The sequence below is a fragment of the Lutjanus erythropterus genome, chromosome 14, assembly GCF_056507025.1.
Source record: "Lutjanus erythropterus isolate fLutEry1 chromosome 14, fLutEry1.hap2, whole genome shotgun sequence".
Lineage (NCBI taxonomy): Eukaryota > Metazoa > Chordata > Actinopteri > Lutjaniformes > Lutjanidae > Lutjanus > Lutjanus erythropterus.
The window spans coordinates 16,396,998-16,409,431 of record NC_139330.1 but is presented as its reverse complement, the minus strand read 5'-3'; the positions used below and the strand labels follow the sequence as shown (position 1 = coordinate 16,409,431).

At 37.9% G+C, this 12,434-nt stretch overlaps 1 protein-coding gene across 1 annotated transcript; it reads left to right on the top strand.

Annotated features, from left to right (window-relative positions):
• Positions 1-2,925: 2,925 nt before the first annotated feature.
• On the top strand, positions 2,926-12,212 carry cxcl12a (chemokine (C-X-C motif) ligand 12a (stromal cell-derived factor 1)). The gene is made up of 4 exons (XM_084735531.1): positions 2,926-3,057; positions 5,623-5,740; positions 7,188-7,271; positions 10,099-12,212. The coding sequence occupies exons 1-4, from the start codon at positions 2,991-2,993 to the stop codon at positions 10,124-10,126; spliced, it is 297 nt and encodes a 98-aa protein (XP_084591657.1). The 5' UTR covers positions 2,926-2,990; the 3' UTR covers positions 10,127-12,212.
• The last annotated feature ends 222 nt before the right edge of the window (positions 12,213-12,434 follow it).

The window sequence follows — 12,434 nt, the reverse complement described above, 5'->3', positions numbered from 1 at the left end:
TCTGTCTGTCTTTCTGTCTGTCAACAAAACAAAACAAGAAGTCTACAGTCCAGCAATACAAAAATAAACCTAGCCAGACAGTCAACACAAAACACAAAAACACAACACCCTCAGAAGTCTACATAACATAAATGGTTCAAATACAAATTTGGCTCAGATAAGTTGCATAAAGCTTATCTATTTAGCAACTGTGCAAGAACTTGACCCGATACCTCATCAAATAATCCCAGCCACTCTCGAAGCAGCTCGCTCATAATGCAGAGTTATCCTGCGCCCTGTTGTCATTCCTAAATGGCACCATGAGTCCTGCCGTTTTGACATTTTAACATCATCTGGGAGTAGACCAAAGAGACAAACATTTTATTCTAGAAATAAATTTTATCATAAAAATATATGTTTTATAAAACCAAGTATTAACCCCAAACCAGCCTTTTAAACTTGTGGGGTCCACGATTTCTGACTGCACAAAGCTGGTCAGACCCCACAAGTATAGCAAGCTACATGGTTTTGGACCCCATGAAAGTTAAATAAGTCCACAAACACACACACCCAAAGTTAGCCTTTGTAGCCTGTGAGAGAAGTCAATATGTGTCCATTGAGCTGTCAGCTGATTCTGCTCCCTGCGTCTCCTCCTGTCTGTCTGGTCTCCATGGCATCATCTATAAAAACTGTCTGAAACACAGGCAGACTGCGCCGTATAGACACAAAACGATAAACACACATAGATTCACATAAGTATTGATTGTGAATGCACTTTATAATCAACATCTTTTAAATTAATACTCAGTCAGTGACACAGAAATCGTCCATATTAAAGTTACATAATGGGGTATTTGCTCTGTGCATATGATGCTGGCTGGATGCCGTAAATCACAAGCGTAAAAACACTGTTATTCTCCTTGAACTACCCTTTAGTATTCCTCACTCATTTTCATGATAAAGTGTGCTGTCAGCAGGTGGTTTGCTTTCCCACAGCTGTGTGATGAGAGGATATGTCTCCAATAAATGGAAAAAAAAGAAAGAATTGAAAATACAAAAACACTCACTTATGCACATGATTCATGTTGTTCTGCGATTCACAAAAAAAGTAGAAAAACACAACCTCAGTCTGCATAAATATAAGTCTTTGTTATCTGCAGAGTAAAGGATTTTCACAGTAAATATATATAATATGGATCTGCATTTAGTTCAGTTGTTGTATTTTGGCTTAAACAGTTTTGTAGAGGTATTTCAGGTATTACATAAAGCATTAGAGCAAAAGACATGTCTCATTTATGTTTTCACCTCAGATCTCCAAACTTATGCACATACTCGCACCGAAAGTACACATTTACTCATATAACACACACACACACACACACATACTCACACCAGAGTGTGTTTGCTCTGGAAGATGAAAGCCAAATGTCTGGAAAGAGACGGCACATCTGCATCCCGTTAAATACGCTAATAATACCCACAAACACAACAGTGAGGATGTGCATGTAGCTACACACTCGCACAGGCTGCATAAAGGCAATTGTTCGGCAATTCACTTCAACTGAGAAGAGTTTCACTCCTTTCCAAACACAAGCTGGGAGGTGTGTGTGTTTTGTTTCTATAGCCCTCTTGTCTATTTATTAGAACATCAACAGAAATGAACACTTCACGTTCGAGTGAGTCCTCTCCAGTTACACTTCTAGCTTTTAATTAATTTGGACCAATGGAGTCACTGAGAAGAAAAACCATGACTAAAAACAAACACATGCACAGAAATGTCTCCAATTTCTTTTCATAGCCTCAGCAACAGCCACAAGGACCGTGTGGAGCAGAGGAAAACGTATCCACTGTTTGCCTGGTGGGCAAATTTTATGTGTTTTATTAAATGACATTTTTAAGGCAAATAAACAAAATAAAACCAAATTAGCTCCTTGTGAAGTCTGTTGGTCATGCCAAAAATATTCAGTGACACACAATAGGGCAACTGCTATATTAGGCACATTATGTTTTTGGCTGCCTGGGTCAATTTCCACCTGAGATCAACCCAGTGAATCAGGAAATGAGGATTTCTTTTTTTTTTTTTACAAAATAAAAGCATGTAAACCAGGCATTGTGGAGTAACGAGTGATCAATCACTGACATGCTGTGAAAAACGTACGTCTCATTTAAAGTATCTTTATTTTTCATGTGGTTGTAATTTGGTATATTACCGGCAACAGATCATGTACATAATGTTACATAATTATAAAACAAAAAAGGTAACTGTATGGCATTATAGTTGCAGAAAAAAGACATAATCAGATTACAGATACATTAAGTAAAAATGTGGACTGTTTAGCTGGATTACTCTTTTAAATACATTTTAATATAAAAACAATAGCCTATAGTTTTCACTTCTCGTGAAAAAAATGTTTCACAAAAATGTGTTTTGTTTGCTACACAGAAATCCAGTTAGTTTACTAACCTTTTTCTCTACTAACTGAAACATATTTTGGGAGTGTAAGATTAGGTACTTATGCTGGTGGGATGGTGTGTAGACACAAACCCCAGAACAGGTTTCTGTCAGTTTACTTAATGTTTAGCTGTGAATAGCATACTGGTACATTTAAATACACTAAAATGTCCATAATTACCACCATTAATCTAAACGTTAATACACACATAACAAAGGAAGGAATGTCTAAACCAAATAATGTATAGACAATGAACATTAAACGTTACATTAAGCTAAATAATTTCACCATATTTGGATTAGAACACTTTATTAAACATTAACATTATTAGTAATTGTATTAAAATGCATTTTTAAAGTAAACCTCTCAACCCTGAGTAGTACTGGATGCACCATGTCCTGTAGCTTTTATTTTGATATCCATGACAGGAAGTATTGCCTGTTTTTCTGGCTGACTTGACGCTGGTGCGTGATTTAACACTCCGGCACGGTGCCGTCTGTCACAGCTCCTCTGGACTTTACTCTGAGCAAGATCAGATCTCACCGGCATTATTTCAGGATGGACGTGAAGCTGCTGACTGTCGTGGCTGCGCTCGCCGTGCTCACATATGCGCCTCCATCACAAGGTAAGGAAATTATTCTCTGAGTTTGATTTGCTGGGTGTTGTTGGGGCAGGTTTATTTTTATTATTTTGCAGCTGTCAGTGAAAAGAAATGAAATTATTTTTAGGAATGTATTGGTGTGGAAGAATGTTTAATTAATCATCTGGCATATAAGTCTTTCCATTCAACATTTTAATTTTTAAATATAGACATAACTTAAATAGACTTTATATTGTGTTAATCCTAATTTCTGAGGTGACAAGTAGGCTCTCAATTTTAGTGACAAATCTAACTAAACATGCTTAATTGGCAATTTCATTCAGATGCCAAATTGCAATTACATGCAATTAAAGTGCAAATGTTTCCTCAATTAAATGTCAACTACACGTAATACCTCTTCATTTTAAAATTAAGTTTTTTCATTCCACAAATGTCATTCTAATGAATACATGAGCTCGGTCTGGCAAGGGAAAGACATTTTTCCGTCGTGCGTAAAAGCACCAAAGTACCAACAGGCTGCACATGTGGCTCTAACAGTAGGAAACTCACTGATCAATGTGTGTATTTGTTCTGCTCTTTGTTTTCATTTAATTACGGGCAAATGAGGCAGCTATAAGACAAAGACGCAGCTCGTCTACATGGCGACATCAGTCACCCAACCTGAAGGTGTTAGTCCCTTTATCATGTTAATACCGGGAGATCATGTGTAAAAACAATTAGCATAAGGTTTAATCTATGGCGGCCATCTGTTTGCGTGAACTACAGTTACCACTTACAAAGAGTTATTGACAAGAAAAAGAAAAAATGTACTGTTTTGTCCTTGTCTTTAATGCTTTATATTTATTCTGAGAGATTTCACCCAACTGATGCCAAACAACCCTGAGTTTTATCATGTAACAAAAAAAGAAAGAAAGAAAATAAAGACTACATTATACTATTTATTTTCCCACATTCATCAACCGTTTAAATCTCTGCGCACAAACCTGAGAGCTGAGGTTATGATGGAAAGTATGCAGGACATCCATCACGATGTTTAAGGACCACACAGTCACACAGATTTAAGTGTTAGTGGGTGTAGAACCCCTGATATGTTCCTCTGCCATTGTGTGTGTTCCTGTGCAAAAATACACTGTAAAAGTAATGTTAGTTTAATTTGTTATAATTATTTGTTTTAACATAAAAATGTGTCTTGCTGCCTTAAATTTTTATGTTGATTGAATTTGAAAAGACAAGTTGAGGTAGTTTTTTTAATGATTCAGAGAAAATGAATGTAATTTCAAATAGACTTGATACTAATTAATTTTCCTGTACTTAAGAAAACATGTTCAAAGCACTTAAGATATTAAGTTGAACCAACAACTCTTCAGTCAGTGGATGAACAGTGCAAATAAATTTGACTTCCGTTGACATTTTCTCACTTTGAAGAGTCAGTTCTTTGTTTCAGAAGAAAAAGGTTAGTATGAATTTAATAATTTATTAAGTTTTACGTGTAAGGGGTAGGGACTGAACTCAATACTAACTTTAATCATGGTTTGCAGTGTTTTCATTATTGTGGGGGAAATATATCTTAAAGTGTATTAGCAACTTTTTATATGTTTTCTCTAAACAATTGCCCGCTTGCCCAGGGCAATGAAATGTCTGGCAAGAAAATATTAAAAAATAAATTTTAAATAATTATTTTAATCGTTGAAGTAATTTTTCATGCAAAAATGACAACCGCTGTTTTCAGCTGCTCAAATATGAAGGTTGCCCACTTTTCTTTGTTTATTATTAAATTTTACTGAATACATTTGTATTTTAAACTGACAAAACGAGACATGTAAAGACATCACCCATTGAGTGTGATGGACCTTTTTCATTCTTTTGACATTTCAGGTGTTGCAGACGTATTTTACACGAGGCAATTAACATTGCATGGTCATTGCTGTTATTTGCTAACTGCTAATGAATAAAGAATTTATACAGGGGCAAGTAAAAATTGACTTTGGGCAAGTAGATTTCTGACTCACTTGCCCGCCCTTGCAAGTGAAAAAAACATTCATGTTGAACCCTGTTCTGCCAATCTGATAAGGCTAAGTGCAGTGCATGAGCGGTGTGCAGGTATGGACGAATTCCTGTAGATTTGCAGAGGCTCTGTATCCATGCTTCAACTTGATCTGGCAAAAGAGGATGATGTATACGGATTTATTTGTTTTCTGCATCTTTTTCAGCTCATTTGACTGTGATTGCACAAATCTATGCAACAATCTGATACCATTAATTCATTAACCCAGAAATAGGACCCTGCTACTCTTCAGCAGTGTCCCGTCCCCCTTTTTTTTTTTTTAAATGGTAGCGCAGTCTTGCTCTTTGGCATTCATTCTCTGTATGTATTCGTTCACGGTAACAAGTGGTTTAACCTGAGCCAGCAAACATATTACACCCATCATACAGGGTTAGCACTATACAGTTATTAAAAAATAATATTTTTTCTTTATGCACTTTCAGATCGGCACTCACTATCGGAACATCTCTACTCCTAATCTGTGTTTTATTGCTTTCTTTGTTGGAAATGTACAAATTATCCTCATCTCTTCTTCGGTCTCTCAGCAAAGCCCATCAGTCTGGTGGAGAGATGCTACTGTCGTTCAACAGTGAACAACGTCCCTCGGAGCTACATCCGAGAGCTCAGGTTCATCCACACACCCAACTGCCCCTTCCAAGTGATGTGAGTATGGTTCTTACTCCTTGCACCCACACAAACTCATAGACTCGCATGTTTTCCACCCTGGCCTTAAAACATTAGACAGGTTTCCTCCTTGTTAGACGTTTCTCACCATCAATCTCTGAGAGGTGACAGGCCAGAGAAAAGAGTTGTGCATGCATGTGTACACACACGCCCTTCTGTCACTCGCTTTCACGTGCACAAACGCACATGCACACATAGCAAGTCGTTTTTACCACAGGCCCACTGACGCATCCACAGGAAGTCCTCCATTTGGGTATGAGTGAACGTGAAAGGGAGGTGGAAATTGGATGCAGTTTTGTTTTCAACAGGAAAGCAATAATTGTGGGTTTTGTAATTGGGTTTGCTTCTCATTTGCTTGTCACGCAGAGTTTCCTCCCCATGCTGTGCTTACAACCTTCAGGCCTGATCTGATTCCTTGTTACGGCTCGTGTGGAGTGAATTTACAGATGAAAGTACACAGCAACAGAAGCACAATGCAGTCGGTTACAATGGAGAGGAAAACTTCAAGAACAGTTCAATGTTAAGAGTGAAAAGAATGGGCAGGTCTTCAAAATGCACATACAGGAAGGGGGAAATAAAATGTTTAGTTACTAAAAAACAAGACGTGCACCAAAGAGGCCTGATCTTCCACGTAGAGACATATGATCCTGTGTTGACCCATTCTGCAAATAACCACAGGGTTATGCTACATTTAGAAAGCAGCCCGTAGCCACATGTCGAGGGATTGACGCCTCAACCTCTATGTCTCATTTGCACATTAATTAGGTCATTCAATCAAGAGTGAAATGTCAAACTTAAAAAAAAAAAAAAACTACTAGGAACTGTAATATTTTATTGATCTTGGAGACCCTTGTAGACAGAAGCGGTTTCCTCAACCATAGCTACACAAATATAACGTCAAAAATGAGATTATCTGGATAAAAATCTCCACTTTCTTCCTTCCAGCTGGTTAACATAATATTCACTGTATCTTTGGCTGGAACAATGCAAACACAGGCTCATTTGGTCTTATTTTATGGAGAATCTGACCCTGTGTCAGCCATCAAGAATAAGTATACATCGATCTTTGATAGCCGAACAAGTCCATAATCTTGTTTGTTTAGGTAGATCATACAGAGGCATCAGTATTAAATTGAGACTGCGTCGTACCAGTTAAAGTTTTGTTGTAACTTTAATAGAAAGAATCTTTGAGAGCTACCTGAATGCATATAATCATCTGTAGCAGCATCACATGTAGGGTAAAAGAGGGATTGGTCACCACTGTGAAAGAGCTCCCTGTGTGTCAAGCTGACATGGCGGTGTTAATTCAGTCTCCTTAATAACAATGTGTCAAGACACCTGATATCACTGTTGTTGCATAATTTGCCCTTTCATCTTCAAATGGGGCATCATTGGCATATGCTGAACTAGTCTTTTTTCTTATCAGTGCCAGGCTGAAGACAAACAAAGAGGTGTGCGTGAACCCAGAGATCCGGTGGCTGCAGCAGTACCTGAAGAACGCTATCAACAAGTAAGTTGCAACAAGTCAGTCTGATTTTGGTTAAAGATCGTCTGTTTGTTGCAATTCGTGTTTCTGTTGTCAGCCTTTAATAGACAACTCGTCTGGAGCGCTGTAAGATCACTTCCACTCTTTAGAAATTTAAAATAAGGAATGCAAAAGCACAAATGCGCATTTGGACATCTATGAATGGACCATTGTGAAAGTGACACACTTAATTGCCCAAACTTTAGACATGCTGGTACATGACAAAATGGAAGCAGAGACTGGTTCCATTTTCACACACAGACCACATTTAATCTGCTCTTACAACAGGGGTTATCCCTTGTCATAGCTGTTTATGTGAGACACAGGTTTAATAAAATATGGACTTCTATCACACTTAAACACAAACACAGTTTTCAACTCAATATTGACAGAGTTACCATAACACATTTATCAATTAATGCACTGTAAAAAAAAAAAGTGCAATAGTCAATGTAACAGAAAAAAAAACTAAATTAATACAAAAATAATAATAAATCTTGAATTTGACTGAACTTTCGTTTACAATACTATCCAAATGCAAAAAGGAGAGTCTACACATTTTTTATTCGGGGAGCTGCCATAGTAATTTGAGACCGTTTGGGAGGGGAATGTGGTAAACCCATAGATAAGTTATATATCAAGGAAACTTTATGCAGAGATGCTGAGAGTTGCTTGCCTGGCGCAGAAGTCAAAAGAGTTTTCTAGCTTCCGAATTTACTTCCTGTTTATTCAGCCCTCTGAATATGCACAGTAGAGTCCCCCCTGCTCCTTGCTCCTGTCTGTGAACTCCTGTTCAGCCCAAATTGCTCAGGTTTTACAAATATGAAAACTACTGATCGAAAATTCATAATAAAGGAGTCATAACTGAATTTGTTTGCAGACGTCTCTTTTATAATGGTGGCCTCAGCCCCTTTCCTATCTATCTCCAGTTGTCAGCTATCGATAAAAAGCATGAGGGGCCTGTAATAATAATACTAAAAATAAGAAGTGTTTGTCTGAATTAAGAAGGCTAAAAGCCACCGCCAATGTCAACTGTCTCCTTCCTGCCTTGGGGACACTTTTGTGAAAAACGTTGGCACTGTGAAGTTTATAGAAGGGATCAAGTTGCTATCCTGAACTCTTGCAATCCTGAAACAGTCAACATCAACATTTCCAAGGATTGAGCCCCCTGTAGCGTTCAGATGAAACAAAGTCTGCACTGTGGTGTGCAGGCAGATAAAGATGCCAAAAGTGGATTTTCTGTATTTCCATGTGAAGAAATCTTAATGCACTCGTGCGATCACTGACACAGTGAGGATGTTGATGTCACATCGGAGCTCCAGCTTCTGATACACACACTCGCTACCCACTGACTGACCCGCCCACAGTCCCGCAGTCAGACTGTCTGTTCTGAGGACGATAGTGGAGCCCTTGACCTGCTGAGGTGTGAGCAGTCCTCTGCATAACAAAACAGCCCATGCAGAGAGTAGACGGCAGTCATTTGCAATGGATCAGACCTAATGTGTTTCCAATTACACATACTGTCAGAGGGGAGGAGGGACAAACTTACTTTCAATGTGTGTAAATGGACACAATTGTAAATCATGCATTATTCTCCTCTTTAGTCTGGTAAACAAGACTGTGATTAGCTTTTTTTATCAGTTGAAATGCGGCTCAGATGTTGCAGAGTATTATTCCAATGTCAATAATTAAACTGCCCACCCATGTTCAAGTGTTTATATTCACTATTTGTGCAGTGGTATGTGTATATCATCCGGCAGCTGCTGCAAAATGTTATGTAAAATAACATATTTACATATACAATATATAAAATATAAACTGATGGACTACAAGGAGACTAATTGACCAGCTAAAATTGAAAGAAGGATAAATGAAACTTTAATGGGCTATAATGTGGAGTCCTTGATTACAGATCAACAAACATTTTGGTCTTGTAAACTTGAAACAGCTGTTTTTGTCTGAGAATGCCGGAATTGTGAATATGGTTTGAACACTGGCACTTTCCTGGCATGACATCACTGAGCAAATACTTGTTAATTTTCAAAGTGGTGTTTACTGGTTATGTTTTCACAGCCAACTGTTTGTCGAAAATGGACATGGTACAACAAGTTCTGTTTGTCACTCAGCTGGAGTTAATCCATCAGTTCTTGTTCATTTGAATAAAACTGGAAGCCAGAAACCAAACTTGTGAATAGTCAGTGCCAAATCAGCTATGTCTGGGGTTTTTGAAAGCTGTGTTTGGATGAACACAGCAAGGACCAGGGTCTAAATTAGCAGGTAGTACTTGCTGTATTTGCTGTATTTTATTTGAGCCTCCATTTTTAATTCCATCCATTTTGGATGGAAATGTGCCTGAAGTCTGAGACTGCGGGCCTCCCCTTAGTTTACTTTTTTAGTTTTACTCAATTCCTGGATGTCTATGGGATTGCGATCATGTTACTTGATCTCATAGATACTCAGCAATTGAGCTAAAGTAGCCAAACTTGCTGTTTTACAAACTTCAGACCCAAATACATAAAAAAAAAAGATATGTCCAAAGGCATTTATCATTTCTGGTTCTCTGAGAAAAACAGTAAAATTCTAGCACTGTATCTCTGAACTATCTCTTAAACCAAACCACACACATTTTGGCTGCTCCATGTGATCTCCTGTTCATAAGTAATGTTATAACTAATGTTATATGCTTCAATTCCATTTACTGAGCCTCCCCAGGGGAGGCCCACCTCACACTTTGAAAACTTCTGAGCTGTATGATTTTGACATCTGTTTTGTTCTTATAGAACTCTTATGAAATTTCCTTTTTTTCTTCCAGGATGAAGAAGTCCAAACAGGGCAACTAAAAGCTCCTGCAGCGATCTTCCTGAGCCATCACAGCTATATGTAACATGTGATATGAGATCAGCTGGTATGTTGTACAGCACTTATCCCGGCTGCCACGCCGCGGCTCTTTGCATGGAATAAACCTGCAACTTTTCACCATCATGAACACTAAACCACCAGCCCTGTCGTCGTCTTCACCATCACCACTCTCACTACTTGTATAGATCTTAGATGTTGTTAGTGTGAAGTGCAATTATATCTGTGAGTGTATGTTTTTCTCACTATAATGTATATACTTTTTTGTTAATGGACATCTACAGTAAAGAGTTATTTTTTGAGAATTTTTGTCCCTCTGGCCTCTCTGTCATTTAGGAAAAGGGATCGACCCCAGAGTTAAAATTGGAAAAGGAGAAATCTGTAATATATTTACTGCAATGAATCATAAAATGACCATGATATGTCATCAGAGATTAAGGAAACACAGCTGCAGTGTCTGCCTTTGAAATTTATTTTTCCAACCTTGATCTCGTGGAATTGTTTCCCTGTTTCACGTTAATCAGAGTTCAAATTAATGTTGCATGTTCACTGAATGAGTCATAACAAATTGTAGAGTGTGTATTTTTGGAGCAGTGGGCTTTTGTTTTCAGGATTAGAACAGACTTAGCTTTACTTTGAGAGACATTTGACAGGTATAAACAGCTGATCAACTTACAGCGCAGGCCTCCTCATTGTTTATTGTTGTCAGATTACACTGTTGCGCTTGTCTTGCGCTCCTACAGACTCCCTGCAGCCCATCCGAGCTTCCTTAAGTCTTGGGAAGAGGGGGGCAACTCGCTTCAATCATAGTTCATATATTAAATAGGATTTTAACCTACTTAATATATAGTTTATGGCTCTAACTCATTATTTAGACTGCAGTATTAATTTTTGGATGTGCAGTTGTTACATGTTGCTCCTTTTAAAGAGAGCTGTAGGTCAGCAGGAGGGTCTTCTCCACAAAAAACGTGAGTTGGCATCCCACAGTCCTCTGGACCGCTGAGCCAGGAGACTTATAACAAATTCTAAACATGGGATCTGCTTATGCTTATGCTCTCTGATTTTAAATTGTACACAATGATGAACCACAATGTATAGTTTCTCTTCAAAAACAAAGGAACGTGCAGGGCCGCAGAGTTTGGCAAGTTGCATTTCATCTTCCAAGTTAATTAGCACCGTGGAATTTCAATGGCCGCCTGCTACCCCCCGACTGAATATAAGATGTATAAAAGATCCTTGTAAAAACGGCATTTACAATGTTTTTTTGTGACGGAGGTCAGGATGCTAAACAAGCTCAAGCATTTCCTGAGCTGTTCTGTGGCAGTGATTACGCGACCCTGTTACCCAACATGTCTGCCTTTTTTAGTCTCAGAGAAAAGCTGAACATCTGGATTCCAACCACTTTTTACTGAGCAACCAAAATATTGAAATATACGGGAATTATAAAGCTGAGATGGTAAAACCAAGCCGTGACACAGTTAGCTGTTGATCGAGTCATGTCAGATGGATTTGGATTAGTATTAATGTCCATGTCAAAGGAGGGTGTACAGCAGTTTGAATAACAGTAATAACACTACATCTGTAATTAAAACACTATATCACGCTGAGAGCTACAGTAGAAAAAGTAATCCTATTGTATCATTACATACAATGAATACATATACATTGATGTGACTACCTACAACTGTCATGCAGATAGCAATGCACTTTATATCTGATGTATTTGAGTTTTAACAACAAAATTTACTATTACTCACTAAGTTTGATCATTAAATTCTGTCTTTTGTCTTTATTGTCTATGTTAATCATGCTGTTTCCATTCTGTTCTCTTTGATGATTGAATGTGTAGCTGCATTTAACTGTTTAAAACATGGGAGATCTGTTCATCTATTCATTAAAATCTTCTTGTCATACTGTATGTAAAATTAATATTATACAAATGTTTTATTTTTGTACTCTTTTATGCATTTATATATCAAATCTAAACAATTAAATGAAGGAACTGTACTTTCGCAGCCTTTATTGTAAAACTTGTATGCATTTGGTCAGTAAAGAAAGGAAATCTTTAAATTGTTATGGTTACTACTCTAATCTGTGCTTTCCTTTTCATCATAAGTACACACACGTATACCCACTGATGCACGCATGCACACAGTTCAACAAGCCTTTTCTGGGCCAGCACACAGCTGCTGTAATCTCATTGTACCACTGGGTCAAATCTAAGGACTTTGATGTGAGAACATGTGTTTAGCTTTACTCACAGGGCCAAATAAAAGCCAAGGACAATGATCC

Excerpts from the sequence above, each read along its gene's own strand:
- cxcl12a (XM_084735531.1), top strand. The coding sequence starts at position 2,991 with ATGGACGTGAAGCTGCTGACTGTCGTGGCTGCGCTCGCCGTGCTCACA. Across the intron at positions 3,058-5,622 it reads ATATGCGCCTCCATCACAAG|CAAAGCCCATCAGTCTGGTG; the intron begins GTAAGGAAATTA and ends TCGGTCTCTCAG. Across the intron at positions 7,272-10,098 it reads CTGAAGAACGCTATCAACAA|GATGAAGAAGTCCAAACAGG; the intron begins GTAAGTTGCAAC and ends TTTTTCTTCCAG.